General features: G+C 38.8%; 1 protein-coding gene across 1 annotated transcript in view; it reads left to right on the forward strand.

Annotated features, from left to right (window-relative positions):
- Positions 1-25,604, forward strand: part of RELN (reelin) — a 521,571-nt gene that overhangs the window by 418,149 nt on the left and 77,818 nt on the right. Inside the window, exons 32-41 of the mRNA XM_030933242.1 lie at positions 4,920-5,078; positions 5,267-5,455; positions 6,141-6,414; positions 9,714-9,854; positions 9,958-10,135; positions 13,930-14,014; positions 14,837-15,019; positions 18,165-18,336; positions 18,434-18,536; positions 20,974-21,203. Of these exons, the coding sequence (XP_030789102.1) occupies positions 4,920-5,078; positions 5,267-5,455; positions 6,141-6,414; positions 9,714-9,854; positions 9,958-10,135; positions 13,930-14,014; positions 14,837-15,019; positions 18,165-18,336; positions 18,434-18,536; positions 20,974-21,203 (1,714 nt within the window). The remainder of the gene's footprint in view (positions 1-4,919; positions 5,079-5,266; positions 5,456-6,140; positions 6,415-9,713; positions 9,855-9,957; positions 10,136-13,929; positions 14,015-14,836; positions 15,020-18,164; positions 18,337-18,433; positions 18,537-20,973; positions 21,204-25,604) is intronic.

A 25,604-nucleotide genomic window follows, 5' to 3' on the forward strand; every position in this document is an offset into this window, starting at 1 on the left:
TATATGCAAGACACTATTCCATGCGTTTTACTGGTGTTAATTCATTTTATCTCCAGCCTACGCTTTTGCCATAAATAATATAATTAGTTCTATTTGCAGATGTAGAAACTGAGGCACAGAAAGGTCAAGTAACCTGCCCATGATCGTGCACTAAATAAGTGGATGAGCAGGGATTCAAAGCACTCACGCTGGCTCCAGAATTTATGCCATAACCATCATACTATACTGCTTCTCTCCTTGTGCCGAACTCCACCCTCCCTAGGCACTCATACCATCTTCAGCCTCAAATGATTCAGTTCTGAAAGAAATGCAAAGGCTTGAAGCATAGGTGGCCTCTAGGAGCTCTACAGATATGATGTAATTCCTTAGGGGACCTTGAATGTGAACTGACTCCTTGCACAAAATTCATAGGTTTCTCAGATGTCTCCTCCACCAAACCGTGGTCTCAGCAACATGTGAAGAGTTTGCACCTTCTAAGTTTGTTAATATCTCAGTATGACTGTGTAAAACACATTGGCTTAAACGGTACCTTTTAGTCAGTAGAGCTACCAGCAGCTGTGTTCATCAGCTCTCCATTTCCTTGGCCATCTTATCACTAACTGAAAGCTTTAATAACTTTTATTGAATATCTCAGCACTTTTAGTCTAGTAATTATCCAAGTCATCTATTTACTGAAGCAGTATAGAAAGTTTTATAGACCATTTTTGCATTCCCTAATCTCCTCAATAAATATTTATTAAGAATCTGTTCTAAGCCAGACATTGTTCTAGGTGCTTTTGTTGATACAGTATCACCAAAAGACAGATATGTCCATCATTATGAGATAGGTTATGCTGCAATAATAAATACACCTCTAAATACCAGTGGGCTAAAATAAAATGATTTCTTCCCTGTGCTACATTTTCTTCATGGGTCACCCGAGGTCCTCATTCCAGCACCTAGAATAGTGAGGTGGCTGCCGCATAGATTCTGGATGTTGCCAGCCATGTGGCAGAGGGAAAGAGAAAGTGTAGTGAAGGGGAAAAGAAGCATAAACCTACCATGCACTAGAGGGTGAAGAACCAGTGGAGCACTAATGACCACCTAAGGGTAAATCCCTGTCCTCAGGGGAACTTACATTCTAGCGAGAAGACTCAGGTAGTAAGCAATCAAGAAAGGAAATAAGCAAGAAAATGTTAGATTGTAAGGGTTAGACAGAAACAAATAGCCTGGTGAGGTGGAAAGTAAACTTATGCAGTGGGAGGTGCTGATTTAGACTCAAAAATAGTTTGGGTGGGGGCTCACCAAGGAAGTGACATTTGATACATTGAAATATAAGGGAAATTTTTGTGTATAACCCTTCTGAAAATTACAAATCCATACCCTTATTTATGTATGACCTAAAAAAAAAATCCTAAGCAAGTTAGAATAGAAAGCATCTGCTTATCGTATAATAGACAGGAGTCTTTGCTCTGTATTGACCTTCTGTTTACAAGTGCTATTTTCTGCCCTGCGATGCACATTGCCCTCAGTATCCTTTTAGTAACAAGCAACTTTTTCTCAGCTAGTCTTGAGCCACTTTCATAAACTCAGTGCCGGCCATATAATTCACATCCCATGGGCATTTCTTAGCCTTTTATTGAAAACTGGTTGTTAAAATGTAAATCTGCTTAAATCCTTGAACAAATCTCTTCCAGTGATGAAAGTAGAGATTCTTTACTTACTCAAGTTGAAGCATCAATTTACATATTTGGAATTAAAATCAAAATTATGCTATTTTCAGTAAGACTGGGCAGAACGCAGATGGAGCTGCTGTTTAAAAAGAGAAGTGTTTCACATGCCTTAAACACTCGGTAGATGAGTTAAAGGGCCTGGTTTATTCAGATGTACAGTGTGTTAGATGACCTGGCTAATGAGGTTCAGCAAGTGATATGAGATATGTATATTGCTGTTTCCCTTTCTTGCATTCCTCGACCCTCTCATTCTTATCTGGGAGGCTCTCCTTCTTTGTCCTTTGGAACTGGGGCCCTCATCTCTTTACACCTTGTCTCATCTCTTTAGGCCTGAAGGTGTATGTGACACTCCTTAAAAAGCTAATGAGGAGGAAGGCAGGAACCAAATGAAGTATGAACCTCCTGAGCCATGTTTCTTATAATTTAATGTGCACCTGAGTCATTTGGGAGGCTTGTTAAAATGCAAATTTAGATTTAGTAGGATTGGAGTGGTATGCTACATAACAAATTATCCCAAAACTAAGTAGCTTAAGACATCAAATATTTGTTATCTTACAGTTTCTGTGAGTCAGGAATTTGGGAGCAGCTTAGCTAATTGGTGCTGCCCAGGGTCTCTGGTGAGGTTGCAGTCAAGACAAAAGGCAGGAGGGGTGAAGTCACTGGAAAACTTAGCCAGGGCTAGGTGATCTACTTCCAAGATGGCTCACTTACATGGCTGTTGGCAAAAGTCTTTAGTTCTTCTCTGCTGTTGGCAAGAGGTTTCAGTTTCTCACCCTGTAGACCTGTCCATAGGCTGCTTGAATGTCCTTACTAAATGTAGGCTGGCTTTCCCCAGAGCAAGAGATCTGAGAGGGAGCAAAGAATAAATGGCAGTGCCTTTTATGACTGTTTCCAAAGTTACACACCATTACTTCCACCATATTCTATGCATTAGAAGCAAGTTACTAAGACTATCCACACTCAAAGGGAGGAGAATTAAGCTCCACTTTTTGAAGGGAGGAGTGTCAAAGAATGTGTGGACATATTTTTTAAACCATCACAGGTTATAAAACCTATTCCAGGGTGATGCAGGTGCTGGTCTCAGACCATACTTTGAGTCGAAGGCACTATAAAGGACTAGCCAGTGACAGTTTATCTCATGATGCTTCATTTCTAGTATTATCTACCTTCTGATTAGGTCACCCCAAAATAACTAAGTAATCTCAGTCTCAGTCTCTCTCTCATCTTGTAAACTTAAACCATATTAATACAAGTTAGTAACCACAAGAAAACCTGAATTGTGATGTGTCTGCACCCTCAGACATCCAACATCACACTAAAAAGCCCATAGGACATATCTTGAGCAACATCGGAATTTGGAGACTGGAGCTTATGCCACACATTCCTCAACTTGACTAGAATAAAGACAAACAGCCTTGCTTCCATTTTCTTCATGAACTTTGGTGTGACTGTCCCTTTCCCAACACGTGGGTCTCACCTTAGTCAACAGAACCTGTAACCCTCATCCCCACGCCTGTATACAGCATGCTTTCTCCCCAAAGAGTTCTGTTATGTGAACAGATTTTCATCCTCTCCTTCAGTCTGATGAGTTCTTTTATTTTAAATACAGTAGGTTTGGTTATCTTGAGATTTCTGATTTTAGCATATTGGTCATTTTTGTTCCTGGCATCATCCTTTGTCAGATGTAGTGGCAATAATTCCACGTGCAATTAATTAGCCATAAACAGCATTCTTTTAGCACTACACTTTATTGTAATATTTTTGACACTAAAATAATTATCCAACATGATAAAGGGTTGAGGAAATTCTTGTTAGTCAAGAATAGAGAAATAGAAAGGTTCTATATAGCAAAAAAAAATTATAATTTTCCAAAAGAGTAAGAATTTGCCGAGTGCAATGACTCATGCCTTTAATCTCAGCACTTCGGGAGGCTGAGGCAGGCAGATCGCATGATCCCAGGATTTTGAGACCAGCCTGGGCAACATGGCAAAACCCCGTCTCTACAAAAAGTACAAAACCTAACCAAGCGGGGTGGCACACACCTGTAGTCCCAGCTGCTTGGGAGGCTAAGGTGGGAGGATCACTTGAGCCCAGAGAGGCAGAGGTTGCAGTGAGCTGTAATCATGCCACTGCACTCCAGCCTGGGTGACAGAGTGAGACCCTGTCTCAAAAAGTAATAATAATAATGAAAATAACAACTTTACTGAGCATAATTTCTATGAATACTCAAAAAGTGGTTCAGTATCCCTAGTCGTAATTATGAATATGCAGTGCCAGTCTTAGAAAAATTATGGAATAGGCAATTAGATCAATACCCTCTACCACTCTATCCCCTCCTACCAAAGAGGGGGTATAAAGGCTGGCACAGTCTTATTCTTAATACGGGCACTGATTTCTACCTAGTTATACACACACACACGTGTACACAATTGATTCCCACAATTTCATCCTTAGCAACTTTTTCCTTTCATTCAACATTACGCTTTCTCTGCACCCTCTTTTAGAAGGGACATGAGGTCCCTTACACGTTCATGTGCAGTTCCCTGGATCATATCACCCTAGTGACAGTGGAGGGGCATGGATGACTGGGACAAGAAAAGGGGAAAAGGTAACACAGAGAAACAAAAGTCAGACTAACGTTGGAGAGGCGTGAACCTTTCTGCTTTGCCACTTAATAATTTGGTTTCACTTAGGCTTCACTGACCAAGGTCTGACAAAGTGTGAAGTGCGATTAAAGGGATCTTTCTGCTTAATAGAATTTCAGACCAGTTAGTGCCTACTGCTCTGTGCTTCGGCAACAAAGAGCTACTTGATTTTTTGCCAGGGAGATTGAGATATTTCTTCTGAATATGTAATAATGATATGAGATTTTGTAATGTTCAGAACAGAATCTAAAATTCAAATACATGATCTATAGTGGGTTTTTATGTTCCCCTTACCAACTTACTCATCACTCATACAAAGCTGAGTAGTCTTATAAGAGCTTATGTATTTTTTCCTTCATTTCCTGGGAGTCAGTGCATTAGAAACTGTCAAAAAATTGATGAGCTTTCGGGTCCACTAATTCATTCCTTGGAAGTTACACGAATATGCCCTCTTATTCTAGGAGACACAATTTGAGGTTGCTGCAGTCTCACCATTTAAGAAATACTGTTCCTTCCCTCTAGGAAAGTGTCCAAGTAACTGGATTTATGTCTTTTAACTCAGGGCTTATTGTTCAGTATTCAAATGACAATGGGATACTCTGGCATTTGCTTCGAGAGTTGGACTTCATGTCCTTCCTGGAACCACAGATCATTTCCATTGACCTGCCACAGGAGGCGAAGACACCTGCAACAGCGTTTCGATGGTGGCAGCCGCAACATGGTAACTTACTGCTCACTCCAGCTTTCTGGTAGCTTTTAGGTCATGCAGCATCCATACCCACCTTGCACTGTGTGTTTCTTAATTTGCTCTCAGTTTCTAGACAATTTGATTTAAAATCACCGTCATGAAGATATTCATATTGCTATGTAACAAACCTTCTCTAACTGCCTTTGTTCATCTGATTGCAGGGAAGCATTCAGCCCAGTGGGCTTTGGATGATGTTCTTATAGGAATGAATGACAGCTCTCAAACTGGATTTCAAGACAAATTTGATGGCTCCATAGATTTGCAAGCCAACTGGTATCGAATCCAAGGAGGTCAAGTTGATATTGACTGTCTCTCCATGGATACTGCTCTGATATTCACTGAAAACATAGGTATAGATTATCACTAAATAAAAGGAGAATATTTGATTAACTAGAGGACTAAATTAACTAAAACTCAGGAGGAAACTTTCTAATGCAAAACTGTGCCTAATTACCCATGCTGAGGGTGGCTCTCAGGGAAAAAAAGGAAGTTTTATTGTCCTAAGACAACTTGGTGATCCTAGTGATGGTTTTTGTTGGAACTGTCTTTCACAGAACGTGAATGATATGAGTAAGGTTTCTTAAAAGAAGAGCAAAAAAAAATCGATGAGAAGACATTCCTATGTTTCATACCTTGTAGACTTAAGACTCTATGTTTAAAAAAAGATAGATGTTTGAAGTGATAGATATCCCAATTACCCTGACTTGATCATTGCATATTGTATAAATGTATCAAAATGTCACATGTAACCACAAAAATATATACAACTGTAATATATCAGTATTTTAAAGATACTATGTTAGCCCTTTCCAAGGTGGTAATGCTTTTCAAATTAGCAGCCTTCCATATTTCGAAATCTGTGGTAACCAAATAAAAACAGAAAACATAAGAAGAAAAGTCAAAGCACATATGGGGCATTAAAGATACACCGTGATTTTTGTTTGCTACTGAAAATGTTTATTATAAAGCATAAACACCAAATAAGAAAATGACACACATGTATGCTATCATTGACATTTTTTTTTTTTTTTTCAGGAAAACCTCGTTATGCTGAGACCTGGGATTTTCATGTGTCAGCATCTACCTTTCTGCAGTTTGAAATGAGCATGGGCTGTAGCAAGCCTTTCAGCAGCTCCCACAGCGTACAGCTCCAGTATTCTCTGAACAATGGCAAGGACTGGCATCTTGTCACTGAAGAGTGTGTTCCTCCAACCATTGGCTGTCTGCACTACACGGAAAGTTCAATTTACACCTCGGAAAGATTCCAGAATTGGAAGCGGATCACTGTCTACCTTCCACTCTCCACCATGTGAGAATTGTCATTTGGCTACATATCAGAACGCTGGGTGCCTGTCACTTAATTTGAAAATAATTGTGATTCTGCCTAGGTATTCTATTATTCTTTCATGATAATTATGCATGGAAATGCCAGGAAGAAAAAAGTGCAGGGTGCTTTGCGTTGCAAGTTTTAAATGTGGCTAGAGAGCACCAAAAGTTTTACAAGGCTGAACTTTTCTGTTTTTTGCTAAAATAAAGGCTGCCCACCAGATTCCATTTTTAAACTTGTAAAAATAAGTCTCTGCCCGTAAACCAGACTGATACTTATTCACACTAAGCAGTATGTGAAATTACCACATATTGGAGAGTATCCTTAGTTTTTTTTTCATCTCAGTACCACAATATGAACAAAAGGTTGGTTCCTTTGGAATGCTCATATTATTTTGCATCTGTCTTCCCCTCCCCGGCATTTCAGATCACATTCAAGAGTTGTGCTGACTTACAGCAGGCTCCCACTTTTGTGGCGTAGGCATTTGGATCATTGGAGGATGTTTCTAGGAACTAACGGGTACTATGGTGACTGATTACCTCCTGGGACTGCACCCCCCAAGATCTTTTCCTCTCCCTTCCTGTGCTCTGTTCTGAATGGCAGGTTGCATTTCCCAGCCTCCTACATCTGCTGTCAGACACTGGCAGGAGAAAGGAGGGGAGAAATAAGGGATAAATCAGGGTGTTCCTCCCCGTTGTTTCTGCCTCAACTGCATCTTGGCCAACTTCTGTGGCTCTAGCTCCCCTGGGTGGCCCTCCAGGTGACCCTGGTCCCTGGGCACCAGCAGCAACACTTCCTCCCTGTGTCCCTCCAGTCTTAGACTCATAGTAAGTGACCTCCTGACTTTGCTAAACTCTGGTTTCCTCACTGCTTCTACTGGCTTCTCTGCTCTGCCACTTTCTATACATCCAATTCCTTGCATTAATTTCTTTCTGTGTTAAGAATTTATAGTGGTTTCTGTTTTCCTGGTGCAAACCTGATCCAGACATTTACAACCAAGTGGCAAGGGAAAATTCAGGAAGCCAAAACATTTTAGTATTTAGCCTAAAATAGTTTCCTATGACTGCTAAAGCTTTAAATAGTGCTTACTTGTAGCTCATTTACTCATTTTTTTTTTAATTCAACAAACACTTACTGAATATCTACAGTTTTTAAGCACTCTGGTACTAAATGAATAAGCTGATGCCGGGATCCAAATATATTAAAGTCATGCATCACTTAACGATGGTGATACATCTGAGAAATGCATTGTTAGGCAATTCCATTGTTGTGTGAACATCATAGAGTGAACTTACATAAACCTTCATAGTTTAGCCCATTACACACCTATGCTGTATGATCTAGCCTATTGCTCCTCAGCTACAAAGCTCTACAGCATTTTACTATACTAAATACTGTAAGCAATTGTAACATAATTCCAAGTATTTATATATCTAAACATGGGAAAGGTACAATAAAAATATGGTATAAAAGATTAAAAACTGGTACACTTGTATAGGGTATTTCCCATAAACAGAGCTTACAGGACTGGAAGTTGCTCTGGGTGAGTCAGTGAGTGAGTGGTGAGTGAATGTGAAGGCCTAGAATATTACTGTACACTACTATGGACTTCATAAACACTATGCACTTAGGGTCCACTAAATTTAAAAACAGAATATTTTTCTTTCTTCAATAATAAATTCACCTTACTATAACTTTTTCATTTTATAAACTTTTTAAAAACTTTTAGACTCCTTTGTGATAATACTTAGCTTAAAACACAAGCACATTGTACATCTGTACAAAAATGTTTTCTTTCTATCTTTATTCTATAAGCTTTTAATATTTTGAGAACTTTAACATTTAAAACTTCTTTCTTAAAAACTAAGACACAAAAACACACATTATTAGCCTTGGCATACACAAGGTCAGAATCATCAAGATGTCAATCGACAATAAGAATTTTTTTCAGCTCCATTATAATCTTATGAGACCACTGTCATAAACACAGTCCATCATCAACAGAAACGTCGTTACACAGCACATCACTGTATTTAGGATAACAAACCTCTAAGCAGCTATTTATGCTATAATATGATACCAGAGGAAGTACTCAGAGATATTATCGAAACACAGGAGGATACTACCTAACTCATTTGGGGAGAACTGGAGGGAGCTTTCTAAAGGAGTTGATGTCTCAGCTGACTCTGAGTAGGGCTTATCCAGGAGAAGAGGGGAGCGAGAGGGCATTTGTCCTGGCGTAAGCCAAAACAAAATCCAGGAAGCCAGAAAAAGCATGAGTGGATGGGGAAATTCAAGTGTTCAGTGTTGCCAGAATATAATTGTGAGGTAAGAAGTAGGAGGTCTAGAGCCAGAAAAGAGGGCAGACAATGGAGGAGCCATGTATGTCATCATAAATAGTTTGGTCTTGACAGTGCACGTGTTGGGGAACCACTGATGGGTGTTAAACAGTGGTGCTGTGATGAGGTTTCCATGTTAAAGCCACCATGCCGACAGCTGTGTCACATCCTTGGAGAACTTGTGTAGGAGAAACAGTACTACTTAGAATGGTGCTGCTGAAATTCTACTTCAAGTAGACTGTGTTCCACGTTCCACATAATAGACAAACACACTTCTATGCAAACTTTTCCTAAGTCAGGGACTGTTACTGTTGTTTGGTAAGTCTGCATCTCTTTCTGGATAAAGCAGTCTTGTGACCCAAGATACTCCAAGTCACAGACTGCAAATAAATAGAAAATATGAGAATGCATCACTCATTCTAGACCTCAGCTTTAGAAAGCCAGAACCTCGAGAACCAAAGCAGAGTGCAGAAGTATCAAGGGCTTCCATTTACTCTCAGAAACGATTCCGGGACAGTAAAGTAGAGACCTCCCTGCCAGAATTTTGTCAGACTCCAAGTTTTCCTCATATTTATCACCTTCAGTCCCTCCCAGTACTGAATAGCAATAAGAGTCTGAAAGCAAAAACTAAAATTCTGCATGTATTTCAAAAACAAAACAAGTGGATATTTCAAAATAACTTTTCCATTTCACACATGTGTTTGTAGACTCTTACATGAGAAAAAAAAAAGTGAAATATATAAACAACATGCTTTCTACTCTCCTATTGATAAGTCAAGAGAAAACAGCATTTCCTACTACTTAGTAGGAAGATAAAGTGCGTCAAGGAAGAGACAACTGGACTCTGGAGGAAGGCACTTTGAAGAGAAAAGGGAATTAAAATAAATGTCCTTGTGTTTTCAAGGTTGCTCGTCAAACCAATGGTGTGTTTTCTTTGGTTAGTTCTCCCAGGACCCGGTTCAGATGGATTCAGGCCAACTACACTGTGGGGGCTGATTCCTGGGCGATTGATAATGTTGTACTGGCCTCAGGGTGCCCTTGGATGTGCTCAGGACGAGGGATTTGTGATGCTGGACACTGTGTGTAAGTTAATAAAACTGGCAGTTTCTTTCTTTGCAACACAAAAATAAATATGGCTCTTTGAACTCGTGACAAATGTCTTTTCTCCACTCCCTCTCTTTCCTAGGTGTGACCGGGGCTTTGGTGGACCCTATTGTGTTCCTGTTGTTCCTCTGCCCTCGATTCTTAAAGACGATTTCAATGGGAACTTGCATCCTGACCTTTGGCCTGAAGTGTATGGTGCAGAGAGGGGGAATCTGAATGGTGAAACCATCAAATCTGGCACATCTCTAATTTTCAAAGGGGTCAGATACAGATAAGATTCTCCTTCCCAACATTACTACTAACACTGTCTTCGTCAGTCACTGCTCAACACAAATGCATTTCTGAATCTCTTCAAATGACATAATATTTAATACATAGTTATTGACTTTTAGCCCAAACCCTGTTTCCTCTTCTGAGTGCAATCACTTTTTCATGATCACTTGGGCATAAACTTTTTCCTCTGCTTTGGTGATCAGACCTTCCTTACTTCCTGCTGGAATTATATACATAAATTTATATGTATATAGTTTTTAGAATGTAAATTTCCATAATCTAAGATTTAATGTTACTAAATATTTAACTTGGAATATTTTCTGAATGACTTTATGAACGGTCTGTAGTTTTTCTTTTGTCTTTTTTTCTGCCCATAGAACCATTTGGTGACTTTAAGAAAACCAAATATTTGGCCGGGCGTGGTGGCTCACACCTGTAATCCCAGCACTTTGGGAGGCCAAGGTGGGCAGATCACGAGGTCAGGAGATGGAGACCATCCTGGCGAACACGGTGAAACCCCGTCTCTACTAAAAATACAAAAAATTAGCCGGACGTGGTGATGGGCACCTGTAGTCCCAACTACTCGGGAGGCTGAGGCAGGAGAATGGCGTGAACCCGGGAGGTGGAGGTTACAGTGAGCCAACGTTGCACCACTGCACTCTAGCCTGGGTGACAGAGTGAGACTCCGTCTCAAAAAAAAAAAAAAAGAAAAGAAAAGAAAAGAAAACCAAATATTTAAGTCAAGTAAAATAGCATTCTCAAACATCTTCTTGTATTTCAACCTAGATGTTCGGTTAGAGAGATGTTAAGCAATTGTGTGACACTCTGTGCTAAGCTGGCACATCTTCATATGTGAATACATGCCACACCCATCTCTCTCAGCGTGGGGAAATTGGCTAACCTAGGTGTGCAAATGAAATATTTGACAAAAACCTGCATGGGTTTCTGTACAACCCTAATGATTAACATCTAACACCTAGAAAATTAGATACCCTGGAACTTTTTCAATTATAGTTAATAGATGCCAGTTATCATCCTTGTGTGAATCCAAATTCTTCTCAAGTTTTGGATGAGAAAGAAAGCAATGCATAGTGCCTGAGAAAGATTTACAAGTCCCTGAGAGTTTTGAGGGACTGAAGAAATTGAGGTGGAACATTCAGAGTGGAGACTCCTGGTTTTGGGGGCAGCGGGGTTTGTTTTGTTTTGTCTTAACTAAGATGTTAGTTCTCGTTACCACTAGCTCACATCTGACCCATTTGAACCAGCTGACAAGACTAAAAAGCAGAAGTCCTATAACTTTTTGTGATTGACAGATATTTATCTGATAAATTTTTAAGTGGTAGAATTAACCTAGTCTTTTGATCCTCTAAACAAGAAAGATGCATAGTGTTTTGTATTTTCCCTTTAGCCATCCAAATGCAAGAGCAGCCAAGCATTCTATGTGTTAGACATATTATCTATCAGCTCTGCAAGATGTAGAGAGGACTCAGCGTGTGCCATTCAGTAGGTTGCAGTTTGACCTAGAAAGTCATTCTTTCGCGAAAAAGGATATGATAGTCTCTTTTTAATGTTTACAGATTCAGGAATACTATCTACTATTAAAATAGCTTGTTTGTTACAAAAGAATTTCTCACATTTAGCACAAATGGATCAGAACCTGAAAAAGGATGAGAAAAGAAACACATCTGTGTGAACTAGAATATATGTGGCAGCAGAGTTTGACAGTTCTGCTGTATAAATATCAATACAAAATGCTAACCTATAAACAAATATTGCAACTATAAAAGAAAGATACTTTCAGTTTACAAATCATGCCCACTTTCAATAAAATTGCTCCTACAAAATACAGTGTAAAATAGGTCCCTTTATGAGTGGCTTGTATTGACGCATGGGAACAATTTTATACTTGCATTCCATAATCAAGGGGAAAGAGTAATCGTATTTCTATATTACAGTGTTAGCAAGGGATATTTATTACCTGAATCTATCAACTATCTACCTCAAAGCTTTTTCATTACAATCTGAAGAAGGGATCTTTCCTCTGAACCTCAACTTCCGCATAGCATTGAGCTCTAAAAGAATCCAACACTTAGCCAGGCACAGTGGTGCACATCTCTAGTCCCAGCTACAGTGGGGGCTGAGGTGGGAGGATCATTTGAGGCCAGGAGTTCGAGTCTCTAGGGAGCTATGATAACATTTATAAATAGCCACTGGGAAAGAGAGCAAGACTCTATCTCTTAAAAAAAAAAAAAAAAAATCCAAGGCTTTATGCAAGTGTATAAGGAAGAGGGTAAAGACATTAAGACATGAAGAAATGAAGAAGACGCATGGGTTAGGTATCATGGACTCAGCAGAGCAGTGAATTACTAGGCATAAAAAAAAACAAAGACTAGAAATATAAGGCTTTTACATGGCAACCTGTTCTGGAAGTATGAATCTGTGCTTTGTGAAGTTATGAGATAGGTTAAATGCAGTTGCTTTTTCATTACAACGTCAAATAATTTTCAAATTCTACATTTGGCATTATCTGGATATTTTTCTCCCCAAACCAAAAGATAGTTTAATAAAGAAAACACTGGTATCTTATAAAGGATACACATTTTAGAATCTGACATATCTGGGTTCAAATCCTACCATCACCACTTACAAACTATGTAATCTTGAGAAAGTTACTTTCCCTCCCTGAGTTTTAGTTTGCTTATCTGCAGCATGAAAATAACATTTTTCTCTTAGTAGTGCTAGGTGCTTTAAATGAGTAAAGTGTCTATCTTAGCACCCAGCGTGTATAGGCACTCAACATATGGTTGCTATTGTGGAATTTGCTCTGCTTACATTTTTTTCAGCTATTGAGCAATGTGATCTATAATATATATGATGAAGAAGAGGAAAAATGTTCTCTTTTAGCTAAAATTACATTTGGCATTTGTTAGTTGATGAGAAATCAGTTGACAGTGTCCACTTATTATCACACAGCCATACATCCGTAGAGTCACGTCATTCAGAAGTTGCAGCTGAAAAACTAAAAGACCTGTTTGGACCTTATGCTATTTGCATAGTGAAATTCTGTTTTACTGGCTGTCACTGCAATCCTATGTACCCATGAAGAAAAGAACCTTTCAAGTTGTCAATCCTAGGCAACGAGAAATAGTTAAATTAGCAGAAAAAATTATGAAAGCTAATGTGGTCTGTTTCCTTGTTCATTGACTTCTCTGCATGAGTGCTTACAGCCTGAGCATCAGGCCTTGCCTTAGTTATGCCGTATTTAACTTGACCCACTCGGGGGTGGTGGTGTGTCTGCCTGAATGAGAGCCCCTGGGGCTATCAGAGTGAGCAAAGGAGTAGTAAGTTCCTAAGACTCCTTGGAACCCTGAGAAAGTTACCTATTAGTTCCCATCTTCCAGCGGGAGCACTTGGCACGTTTTCCATCTGCTTCCTCGTTACTCCTCTCGTAACATGCTGTGATCAAAGGAGTCTATTTTTTAAAAAGGCCTGTAGATATGTAATGCTATCATTTTTGCACCGCTTTTTAGAAGAGTCACAGAAAAGTATGATTTAGAGTTGAGACAATGAAACTGTGTCATTCAGGCACAGGATATGAAAGCCATTTAGAGAGGGGAAACAAGGATCATCCCATATTTCCTTTTAAACTAGGCAAAATTTGCTTCTTGATCATGATATGCATTTATTACTTGGCTAATGCAAGTTAGGTGTATAAAATCAAAGGGACACAATTTTGCAAGTGAAAAAAAATGTTGCTTAACATACATGTTTTTATTTTCAGGAAGGAATAAGGATGCTTATTTCAAGAGATCTGGATTGTACAAATACGATGTATGTCCAGTTTTCACTTAGATTTATAGCAAAAGGTAAGTATGAATTCATTATTTTCCTTCAAGAGAATTCTCCCCTGTACAATTCCTTTTCCACAAAGAAATCACAGATTTAAGGCCCATAAGTTTTGTTATATGGAAGAGCTAACATATATTGGTATACATAAAGGTTTACAAGTGTTTTTCTTTAATGTAAGTTTATCTTAATATAAGGGGGGAATATTGATTTTAAATAATTTCAGATAGCTGTAATCCTATTAGTTCTATGGTAGTTAAATTTATCATCATGTCCTTGAGTCTTTCCACCACTACTTTCTAACTAAAAGAAATCTAAAATTTAAAATGTTTAACTTGTGAAAAATGTGGTTTTTCTTTTACAGATATGAATCCAAAAAAAGCCTATTCTTAGTCATTCTGACTTTTCATATTAACTAAATAATTTTCTTGAACAAATTGATGGTAGATATAATACATATTCAAGTAGTTTTTCTTGAAATGTATATGTATAAAAACATTTATATCCTGAGATTTAAATGTTTGACCCTTTGTAAAATCGTGATGCCTGTAGAATCAAAATGTTTTGATGTAATGTTTCCTAAATACAGAAAGATGTCTGTGCATATCTCAGAGAGAAAGAGAGGTATTATTGTGTGCACATCCAAGGTTTGGTGTGTATTTTGAGATATACAGAAAGCCCAACCTGTCATCCCCTTAAGTTGCTTCTGAAGCATTTGGACTATAAAGCCTCCAAGTAAAATAAGTTCACGTATGCATTGATGCCTAAAGATTCAGCTAAGAATATACCATTTCCCCATTTTTATCACAATATGTTTTATACCTGTGTTATCTTCTTCCTAGGTACCCCAGAGAGATCTCACTCTATTCTATTACAATTCTCCATCAATGGAGGAATCACTTGGCACCTGATGGATGAATTTTACTTTCCTCAAACAACCAATATACTTTTCATCAATGTTCCCTTGCCATACACTGCCCAAACCAATGCTACAAGATTCAGACTCTGGCAACCTTATAATAATGGTAAAAATGCATGTGTTCTCCTGTGATCAGAACTGACAGTGGCATGTTAACACATTTGTTTCTAAGGTGGGGAGGTAGTGTTTGTGAACTGAGCAGCTTAACTGTCGACAGCACACACATGGTACATGCTTCACTTTTGACAAGTGTATTAGTCTGTTTTCATGCTGCTGATAAAGACATACCCAGATTGGGAAGAAAAAGAGGTTTAATTGGACTTACAGTTCCACATGGCTGGGGAGGCCTCAGAATCATGGTGGGAGGTGAAAGGCATGTCTTACATGGTGGCAGCAAGAGAAAATAAGGAAGATGCAAAAGCGGAAACCCCTGATAAACCCATCAGATCTCATCAGACTTACTTGCTACCATGAGAACATTATGGAGGAAACTGCTCTCATGATTCAAATTATCTCCCACTTGGTCCCTTCCACAATACATGAGAATTATGGGAGTACAATTCAAAATGAGATTTGGGTGGGGACACAGAGCCAAACCATATCAACAATTCTCAATAAATATTTAAATATTTAACATATATATGTATATATAATCTCTTCCTATTTGACTGTAGGTTCTCCTGTTATTGTAAATATAGCTGAATTCTGTTACAGAGCTAAAGCTTTTTAAAAACAATCCAGCATTATCATTAGGCACTCATCAATTGTAATGACATTTTTGTTGCCTTTATTTGGGAATACATAGTTCTTCTGAGTGTGGGAATACATAGTTCTTCTGAGTGTGGCATTTCATTAGTGAAATAGAACACTATTGCAAAATGCCGTGGTGAAGTGAGAGGGACTTAGACCAAGCAGATAGTGCCATAGATAAAATATTCTTATCACATACACTTGCTTCAGTGATAAGTTAAAGTGAATGTATAATTTAATAGCATTTCAAATGGTTACAGAAAATTATTCTACAAATTGGTAATGTTTTATTGCTTCCTATATTTCTATTAACTGTGGATTATAAAGGACCAGACTTTACCAAGTCATGCATATAATCTCCTAAATAAATATGGAGATGCCACATTAAGCAGCAGATTCTTTGCAGAGGTAACACAAAAATGGAAAAGGCAAAGGTTCTCCCATCTCTAAAATTTAACCTATTTCATTAACAATTAATAAGTTAAAAATAAAACATAAAACAAAATTTTTAATTTATTGTGAGACATATACATACATCTTGTCACTGAATAAAAGTCCAAAAAAGGAATGTGCCAGGTGTGGTGGCTCACAACTGTAATCCCAACACTTAGGGAGGCCGAGGCAGGTGGATCATCTGAGGTCAGGAGTTCGAGACCAGCCTGGCCAACATGGTGAAACCCCATCTGTACAAAAATACAAAAAAAATAGCTGGGTGTGGTGGCACACACCTGTAATCCCAACTACTCGGGAGTCTGTGGCAGGAGAATCACTTGAACCCGGGAGGCAGAGGTTGGAGTGAGCCAGATGGCACCACTGTACTCCAGCCTGGGTGACAGAGGGATTGCTGGCTTCATACTATGTTTGAAATGCTCACCTAATTTTTTTTTTCATTAATTCCACCAACCACTTTCTAAACAAGAAGAGGAAAGAATGCGACTAAAATTAGAACACTGATAGGATTAGAGATAGAGACCTGTGATTTCATTCAAAGCATCAGGTTTGTTCTACAGGCTCCTATTTACAGTTCCTTTTTTAAAATGTTCTGTAAGAATTGTACTAAAGTAGAGATCAGTGAAGAAGCAACCTAGGGAATCTTGACGTTTCTGCTTGGCATGGACTTATCACCTTGTTTCAAGGTCAGTCCAAACAGTGCTTTACAAAAGCAGTCTGGCTTTTACCCTTCTTATCTACTCTATAACATATTCCTTAAACACCTGGTCTAAATCACTGAATCAAATCCTATAGCAGTAAAAAGAGTGATTTCCCTCGTTTCCCATATATTCCCACAGTATCTCCAAATCAACATAGAAGACTTGAAAAACATTAAGAAAACATGGAGTATTATTGATCAGAGAATATGTTTCTTCTTTGTTAAATAAACAAATAAATACAATTGTGTATCAGGGCATTCTTTTAATGGCCATAGTCCTTCAGCCTGACTCAAGTATGGGTTGACCCTAAAAAGTCATGAATTGCTCCCTGAATAGACTGGTTAGTGTACCTTAGTTCTAAGTCCACTAACTGACCACCCATTCTCACAGATAGCATGTCTCACAGATTCCCCTAAACCACTAAAATACAACTCAAAACCCACTCTTGCCAGGGGAGGGTTCATAGCACTGCTATTATTTGAAGGACAGCATGCTTTCACGTACATGATATACAAAGCATTATCACAGCTTTCTGAAATTAACAAGGCAGTTCCACGCTACATCAATTTAATATGGTTGCAAGCTTAATTTTTTGGTTTTTTTTTTTTTTTTTTTTTTTGAGACAGCATCTTGCTCTGCTGCCCAGGCTGGAGTGCAGTGGCGAGATCTTGGCTCACTGCAACTTCCACCTCCCAGGCTCAACCGTCCTCCCCCACAGCCTCCTGAGTAGCTGGGACTACAGGCACGCACTGCCACACCCAGCTAATTTGTTGTTTATTTGTTTGTTTTTTTGTGGAGACAGGGTTTTGCCATATTGCCCAGGCTCAGGCAATCCGCCCACCTTGGGCTCCCAAAGTGCTGGGATTACAGGCGTGAGCCACTGCACCTGGCCAGTTTTAATCACTGACAATATACTGTTATGTAGTTTATGGGTTTTTTTCCCCCCTAGAAAGCATATGGATTTGGCAGGTGGGTGGTTTGTGTGGTTCTTTTTTGAGACATGGTCTTGCTCTGTTGCCCAGGCTGGAGTGCCGTGGCATGGTCACAGCTCACTATAACCTCAAACTCCTGGACCCAAGCAGTCCTCCCACCTCAGCCTCTTGAGTAGCTGGGACTACAGGCATGTGCAACCACACCTGGCTAATTTTTTTTATTTTTTGCAGAGATGAGCCCTTACTATGTTGCCCAGGCTGGTCTTGAACTCCTGGGCTCAAAAAATCCTCCTGTAGAAGGCATATGTTTAACTTACTGTTACTGAGTTGCTTTTGTCCTTTGCTTTCTTTCAATGGGCAAAAGTGTTCATTTGATTTTCATCACTGGAAAAACTTGCTTTATCCAAAAATGCCTTAGGTAAGAAAGAAGAAATCTGGATTGTTGATGACTTCATTATCGATGGAAATAATTTAAACAACCCCGTCATGCTCCTGGATACGTTTGACTTTGGGCCCAGAGAAGACAATTGGTTTTTCTATCCTGGTGGTAACATTGGTCTTTATTGTCCGTATTCTTCAAAGGGGGCACCGTAAGTATTTAAGAATCTAAACATAAAACCACTCTTGTATACAAATCATGATGAACTTTCGCCTAAATAGGTTCCTGGTTGTTTTCCTGTGTAACAGGGAAGAAGATTCAGCTATGGTGTTTGTTTCCAATGAAGTTGGTGAGCATTCCATTACCACCCGTGACCTCAATGTGAATGAGAACACCATCATACAATTTGAGGTACTTGACTTTGTTCTAGAATAAATGCTTTAAATTTTATATTAAATGGCCGGGCTCGGTGGCTCACGCCTGTAATCCCAGCACTTTGGGAGGCCGAGGTGGGCGGATCATGAGGTCAGGAAATCGAGATCATCCTGGCTAACACGGTGAAACCCCGTCTCTACTAAAAATACAAAAAATTAGCCGGGCGTGGTGGTGGGTGCCTGTAGTCCCAGCTACTCGGAGGCTGAGGCAGGAGAATGGCGTGAACCCGGGAGGCAGAGCTTGCAGTCAGCCGAGATCGCGCCACTGCACTCCAGCCTGGGCCCAAAGTGAGACTCCGTCTCAAAAAAAAAAAAAAAAATTATATTGAACAAAACCTAGGAAAGAGGAGGAAAATCTCAGCTAATTTCATGCATTATGACCTCCCATTTTTGTGTAAGGATGTAAGAGGTTTTGGCATCATCATTTACTTTTATTTACAGAGTCAATTGTCATACTAAGGTTTATTTCTGAATTCTTATCCTTTATGACGTAGTTTCCCCACCTGCTACGATGGGAAGTTGAAATAAATTATTTTAAACATTATAAAAATGAAAAGGCTCATACTATTATTGTATTATAGTTCCACACTTTTTATGTGAAACTTAAAATTTCTTAGGGACCAGGTCAATGTAACTATAGTCTGTGCCATGCTAGTATATTTATATAATATTTATCATGATGTTATTAATTTTACAGATAATACTACACTGTTTTATAATTTCAAATATATTTGCTCTGTGTATTTTATTAATATTTATGCACTCCTTATATTTGTCAAGAGAGCAAATTAATAATTAATATAAAAGTATTTACATATTTCAAAAGCTTAGATAAAATCAGCAGAACCAAAGGTACATTATACCAGTGTTTTAGAATATTAACTTTTCAGAATATTTTTTCCATAGTTGATAAAAGATGACATCATTAGCCCATTTAAGAGTTCCATTATCAGCCAGGCGTGATGGCTCCCACCTGTAATCCCAGGACTTTGGGAGGCCAAGGTGGGCAGATCATGAGGTCAGGAGTTCAAGACCAGCCTGACCAACATGGTGAAACCCCGTCTCTACTAAAAAATACAAAAATTAGCCGGGTGTGGTGGTGCACACCTGTAATCCCAGCTACTCAGGAGGCTGAGGCAGGGGCATTGCTTGAACCCGGGAGGTGAAGGTTGCAGTGAGCCGAGATTGCGCCACTACACTCCAGCCTGGGTGACAAATGAGACTCCATCTCCAAAAAAAAAAAAGAATTCAGGTAGAAACAAGTGCCTATAGTCGAAAGTTTATCAAATGTCAATACTTTACTCATTAGAAGGTAAAAGGTATGTAAGTTCACATACCTACACACACATAATATGTATAGTATATGTTTATTGATATATAACTATAGATGGTTATATGTAACTATATATATCAATAACTGGTTGCTATGCTTTGATGGCATGATAGTAAGAAAATGTTAATCTCCACTGGAAAGGGGAAAATTTTTATAGAAAGAATTGCATGCATTTATTTAATTTAATGCACTTGAAAGCATGGAAAAAGGAAGGGAGTGGTTGTTTCCCTAATGGCTAAAAAGGTCTTGACATAAAGACAGAATACACTGGTGGATACCAGGGCAGGGAGGGTAAGGATGTGGGAAGAAGTAGGTGAAAGGAGACAAGCTTGCAGTTATGTAGGATGAATAAGTCTAGAGATCCAATGTACAGCATGAAGACCATAGTTAATTATATAATATCGTATGCTGAAAACGTGTTAAGAGAATAGATTTTAGGTGCTCTTACCACACACACAAAAGGTAACTATGGAAGGTGATAGGTTAATTTGCTTGGCTGTAGTAATTATTTCACTTTGTATATTATATCAAAACAGTATGGGTATACCTTAAGTATATATAATTTTAAAAAGATCTTTCCCTGTGCCAGGGAAATGATGACAATGATTGTATTCTCTTTTGGTATCAAATATGCATTGAAGATTCATGTGTAAAACTCTTGGGATTATTTGGAAGGTGTCACAAGAAGGAAAATAGAAGGTATCCTACCTAGTAGATGGGACAGGGGAAGCTAACGGGGTTAGGGAAACAGTCTTTTCACTATGATGTGCTTGGATTGGCTAGGAAAATGGGCCAAAGGTAAAATTTGGAATTGTCCCAGCCTCTGCCTTATCCACTTCCTGCTTTTTATAAAATGAAGGGAAATAAATTTTTCATGAGGCCCTTTGAGATTCTTTATGAAAAATTATAATTTAAAGGTAATATACAATATGACTCAGTTAGGCAAAACATAATTTTATAGTGTTAAATATTTCAACAAGACAGTTCCCAGGAAAATGGACCCTAGAAAATAATGAAGTGGTAAATCATTTCAAGGCTTGTTGCTCTGAGGTAATTTGTATCGTTTTTTCTTCATCCCAAGATCAATGTCGGCTGCTCGACTGATAGCTCATCCGCAGATCCAGTGAGACTGGAATTTTCAAGGGACTTCGGGGCGACCTGGCACCTGCTGCTGCCCCTCTGCTACCACAGCAGCAGCCACGTCAGCTCCTTATGCTCCACGGAGCACCACCCCAGCAGCACCTACTATGCGGGAACCATGCAGGGCTGGAGGAGGGAGGTCGTGCACTTTGGGAAGCTGCACCTTTGTGGGTAAGGACCTGCTGCTTGCCACCACATTTGTTCCTCCTTTGACAGTTTATTCCTGAAGTCGTCATTCACTTGCCACTTTATCACGGGGAAATTTCTACCTGACATTTCTTCCTCAGTTCTCCAGGAAGCAGATCAGTGGCTATTTAAAATGTAGGACACTGAGCTGACATAACTACTAATTTCTAGTTTGAAGGTAGATTTTAACAGCACACCGTGGGCTGCACCCTGTAGTGGGGTTCATATCTTTGTGAATGTCTCTTAGATCAGTTAGAACGCAACAAAAATAGGGTTTTCCCCTAATACTATGACGTTCCTCTGCCTACTCCCACCTCACAATATAAATGCAGCTAGAATATTACGACTTCCAAACATCTGCCTATGTGTCTCATGCAGGGAGAGTGTACGTAGGGAGCATAGAAGCCAACAGAATATTCCTGGTGTCTCATTAAAAAAAAAAGAAAAGAAAAGAAAAGAAAAAAAGTTAGCACATTGCCCCCAGGCATCTCTACTTTTCCAACCTCTCTGAGCATTCTTGTTACATATATTTGACTCTTCTGCTGAAAAGCGACTTAGAGATAAAGGACTTCACCCCCAATAGAAATGAAATGAAAAGTATGTTTCAAAAAATAAAACTAATAATAAAAGTGAACAAAGAGAGGAAGTCAACAAAGCAGTCTGCCTCCAAATTTCTGTCTTTTCTCTCAGAATAAAGAAAGTTTTCTTTCAGAGTATGTCAAAAAAGAAGAAAGTACTAATATCATACTTTCAAGATGGAAATAGATTTATATTCCTGATGTGAAACTGAGCATAATTAGAAGTCTTGAGTCTTCAAACAAGACTACTAATACCTAGTACTTTTCCAAAAGGGTGAAAGTGAATTTTTTAAAGTCTGCATCTCTTTGAACATAAATCTATCCACTCCTTATTATATCATCAGCATAACTGTTATAAATTGATTGCTAAGGACTTTAATATTTTGGGTTGTTGAATATATCATTTACTAATCCTTGTGATTATGCCGGGATATGATTCTAATAGGAAATCCAACTATCTTTTTAAAAACAAGCATTACTAAGCAAAATGTCTTCAAAGTTCTTTAGAACTGATAGCCAGAGGAGGCAAAGAGTGTCTCTGGAGATTATAGGAATAGATGGAGCTAATGACACAGCCAGCACAACCAGAAAGCTACCATTGGTTGTGGGGAGCTTATCTTTAGAAGAATCTGACAGGGGAAAATAAGCCAGGAAAAAGTTTTTATTCAAAATGGTTGTATTACTTAAGATCGTATGTTGCAAGAAATATAAAGAGGCTTACCAAAAAGGTGAAAGAACTTATTGGACAGATAGTGGGGAATTTCATGCACTTCGCTCAGAGAGTGTGGGGGACTTAGCAACAGAAGTTTATGATCCTTGTTTTTATGGTGCTCACTTTAACATCACTCGGCAAACCAGAGCTTTCATTGCCTGGAGCTCTTAATTCCAAATTTCCAAATCTGAACCTATCAGCTGTAGCCTGAAAGCCAAGTGTTCCAAGAGAAGCATAGCTGTTGAAAGACCATGCCTATGAGCAGGACAGGCAAGGGAAAGGCCTAGATAGCTTAGGCACTGCTGTGGTCTGAATTTTTGTTGAAATTCACATGTCTCAACTCATTCCCCTGAAGGTAATGGAATAAGGAGATGGGGCATTTTAGGGGGCGATTAGTTCATGAAAGTGGAGCCCTCATGATTGGCATCAGTGCCCTTATAAAAGAGACCCCAGTAGACTGCCTTGCCTCTTCCACCATGTGAGGACCCAGCAGGAAGGCACCATCCATAAACCACAAGTGAGCCCTCAGCAGACACTGATGTGCTGGCTCCTTGATCTTGGACTTCCCAGCCTCCAGAAGTGTGAGAAATAAATTTCTGTTATTTATAAGCCACCCGATTTATGGTATTTTGTTAACAGCAGCCTGAATGGAGTAAGACAGGCTTCTAGATACAGAGCAGTCTGCCGAACTCCTCACAGTATTATGGAAAAACACGAGGTTTTCTGTTTAATGGACCTCTAATTTCCTCCAATTATCCAGCTAAGAATTAGATTAAATAGAAAACCACCCTAAAGGTAGATTGTAGGTTATGATTTTAGGTTGTTTTGCCAACTGAGACTTGCTTCAGCAAGTTCCCACGTTGAAAAATCCCATCTAAAGGTGTATGAAATAAGATGGCAAAGATCCGCCAGTCAGAGGCACTGAGTGAAGATGCTCATGCCAGGGGAGTGCTCCAGCATCACAGAGACCACCTCGCTCAGTGCTGGTAATGCCCACTGTGCTGTGCTTCCACGTAAGGCATGACAATATAATTTGGAAATATGAACAAGAGAATTGCAGACATCTATATTTTCACCCACTGGTACAAAGCCACTTAACAAAACACAATACTATAATAGTGTACAGAATCTAGACTGTCACATTATTTGCATTCCATGTCATTTTTATTTCTATGAAAAGAAAGTAAATGTATCAAGGAGGCATGCATGCCTGTTTTCAGAATGGTATAAACCCACCTTTCAAACTGCCTTCAACCATTTCTGTGAGGAGAAAACTTTGCCTTAGGGTGTTGTCTAGTCCTTGTTTCAGGAAAAGAATTAGCAGTCTTCTTAAAACCCATGCAGGCATGAATGGCTGGAAGGCAAAAGTTAAATTTTCTCCAACTCAGTGAACCATCCATTGATTGGTATTCAACATGGTACATAGTAATGGCACAAGTGCTGGATGCTAAAAATAAAAAAAAAATAAAAAAAATAAAAAAATATATATATATATACACACACACAAAAATCCATGTTTAAAATTTTTTTCTGTGCATTTGTTGGACACTAGATACACACAAAAAGTGTATTAAATGTTCTCAGGTGCAAAATAGTCAAATTTTGTTACCTCTACATATATAGTCCATTTACATGCAAAGAATAACTATGAGCTTTCATCTAATTTTATTCGTATCACCTTGGTGTCCTTTTAGAGTCCTTTTGTCTTTAAAAGTTCCTAATTGTTTTTGCTTTATGCAGCTTCATAATGAGTCAACCAGAACCCCTATTTAATGAAAGCAATGTTGTGTGCTTGAAATTTTAAGTTTATGTTTAAAAAACAGATCCTTTTGAATACGACTGGCTTAGGAGAACAGATGTTGACATTCACCAAGGAGGGTGGCAGTGAGAAATTTTCAAAATAAGATTTCAGCAGAAGGGAACCACAGTGAAACCAGACCCTTCAGTCCATTTATCATAGTGCTTGCAGTTTCTGTGTCAAGGCAGGTGAACAATAATAAATATCCAACAAGGTGGTTCATTTGTATTCAGAACATTTGAATAAATAAGTTCATAAACATCCTTGTAGGCTTTTGTTCAAAGGAAAACTCCAGCCATTTCCCTCAGCTCAGCAGTCTGAAAGTTCAAAAGGTAAGAAATGCTTCTTGCCAAGATTAAACTCTGACAAGTATTTGAAAATAAAGTTTAGTTATGGACTGGCATTTTGGAGGCAGCTTAATATAGTTGGAGTTTGGGACTGGGTGTGGTGGCTCACACCTGTAATCCCAGAACTTTGAGAGGCCAAGGCGGCCAGATCACTTGAGGTCGGAAGTTTGAGACCAGCCTGGCTAACATGGTGAAACCTCGTTTCTGCTAAAAATACAAAAAGTAGCCAGGCGTGGTGACGGGTGCCTGTAATACCAGCTATTCGGGAGGCTGAGGCAGAAGAATTGCTTGAACCCTGGAGGTGGAGGTTGCAGTGAGCCGAGATCATGCCGCTGCACTCCAGCTTGGGCGACAGAGCAAGATGAAACAATGAAATTAGGGTTAAATGTATGTAGGAACTTTAATCTGTCTGCTTTACTATCCACTAAATTTTAGGAGCCTAACAAACGTATTTTTCCCCCACTACCCATCCTTAACCCTGGTATTTAACTTCTAATTTCTGTTTCTCAAACAGAAAACTATTCAGAATTTAGTTGCTATGATAACTGAAAATTGAGACGATTCACAGGGCACAAAAATAAATGCACATGTCATCTCTGAATCCTGCTACTCTAAAATAAATCTGTCTTCTTTGAACGGAGTTTTATACATGATGAAATACATTAAAATATTTCTGGACAGCTGCCTAAATATGTAGATTATTTCTAAGGAGCTAACTTATCATCAGCAACATGATAGGACAATTCAAAAGGAAAATTATTTTGGACTTAAAAAGAAGTTAAGAAATAAAAGAATCTAAAAATACATCAGATTTTGCCACTTTTTATCTTTAAAAACAATATTTTTGGGCTGTTTCTGATCAGATAAAATCCAAAAAAACCTTAGTTTGGCTCATAAGGACTTTCACAACACATGATGTACAACAAAAGGTTTACTGAGCAGGTGCTACGC

The sequence above is a fragment of the Rhinopithecus roxellana genome, chromosome 6 (genome assembly GCF_007565055.1).
Source record: "Rhinopithecus roxellana isolate Shanxi Qingling chromosome 6, ASM756505v1, whole genome shotgun sequence".
In the NCBI taxonomy this organism is placed as follows: Eukaryota; Metazoa; Chordata; class Mammalia; order Primates; family Cercopithecidae; genus Rhinopithecus; species Rhinopithecus roxellana.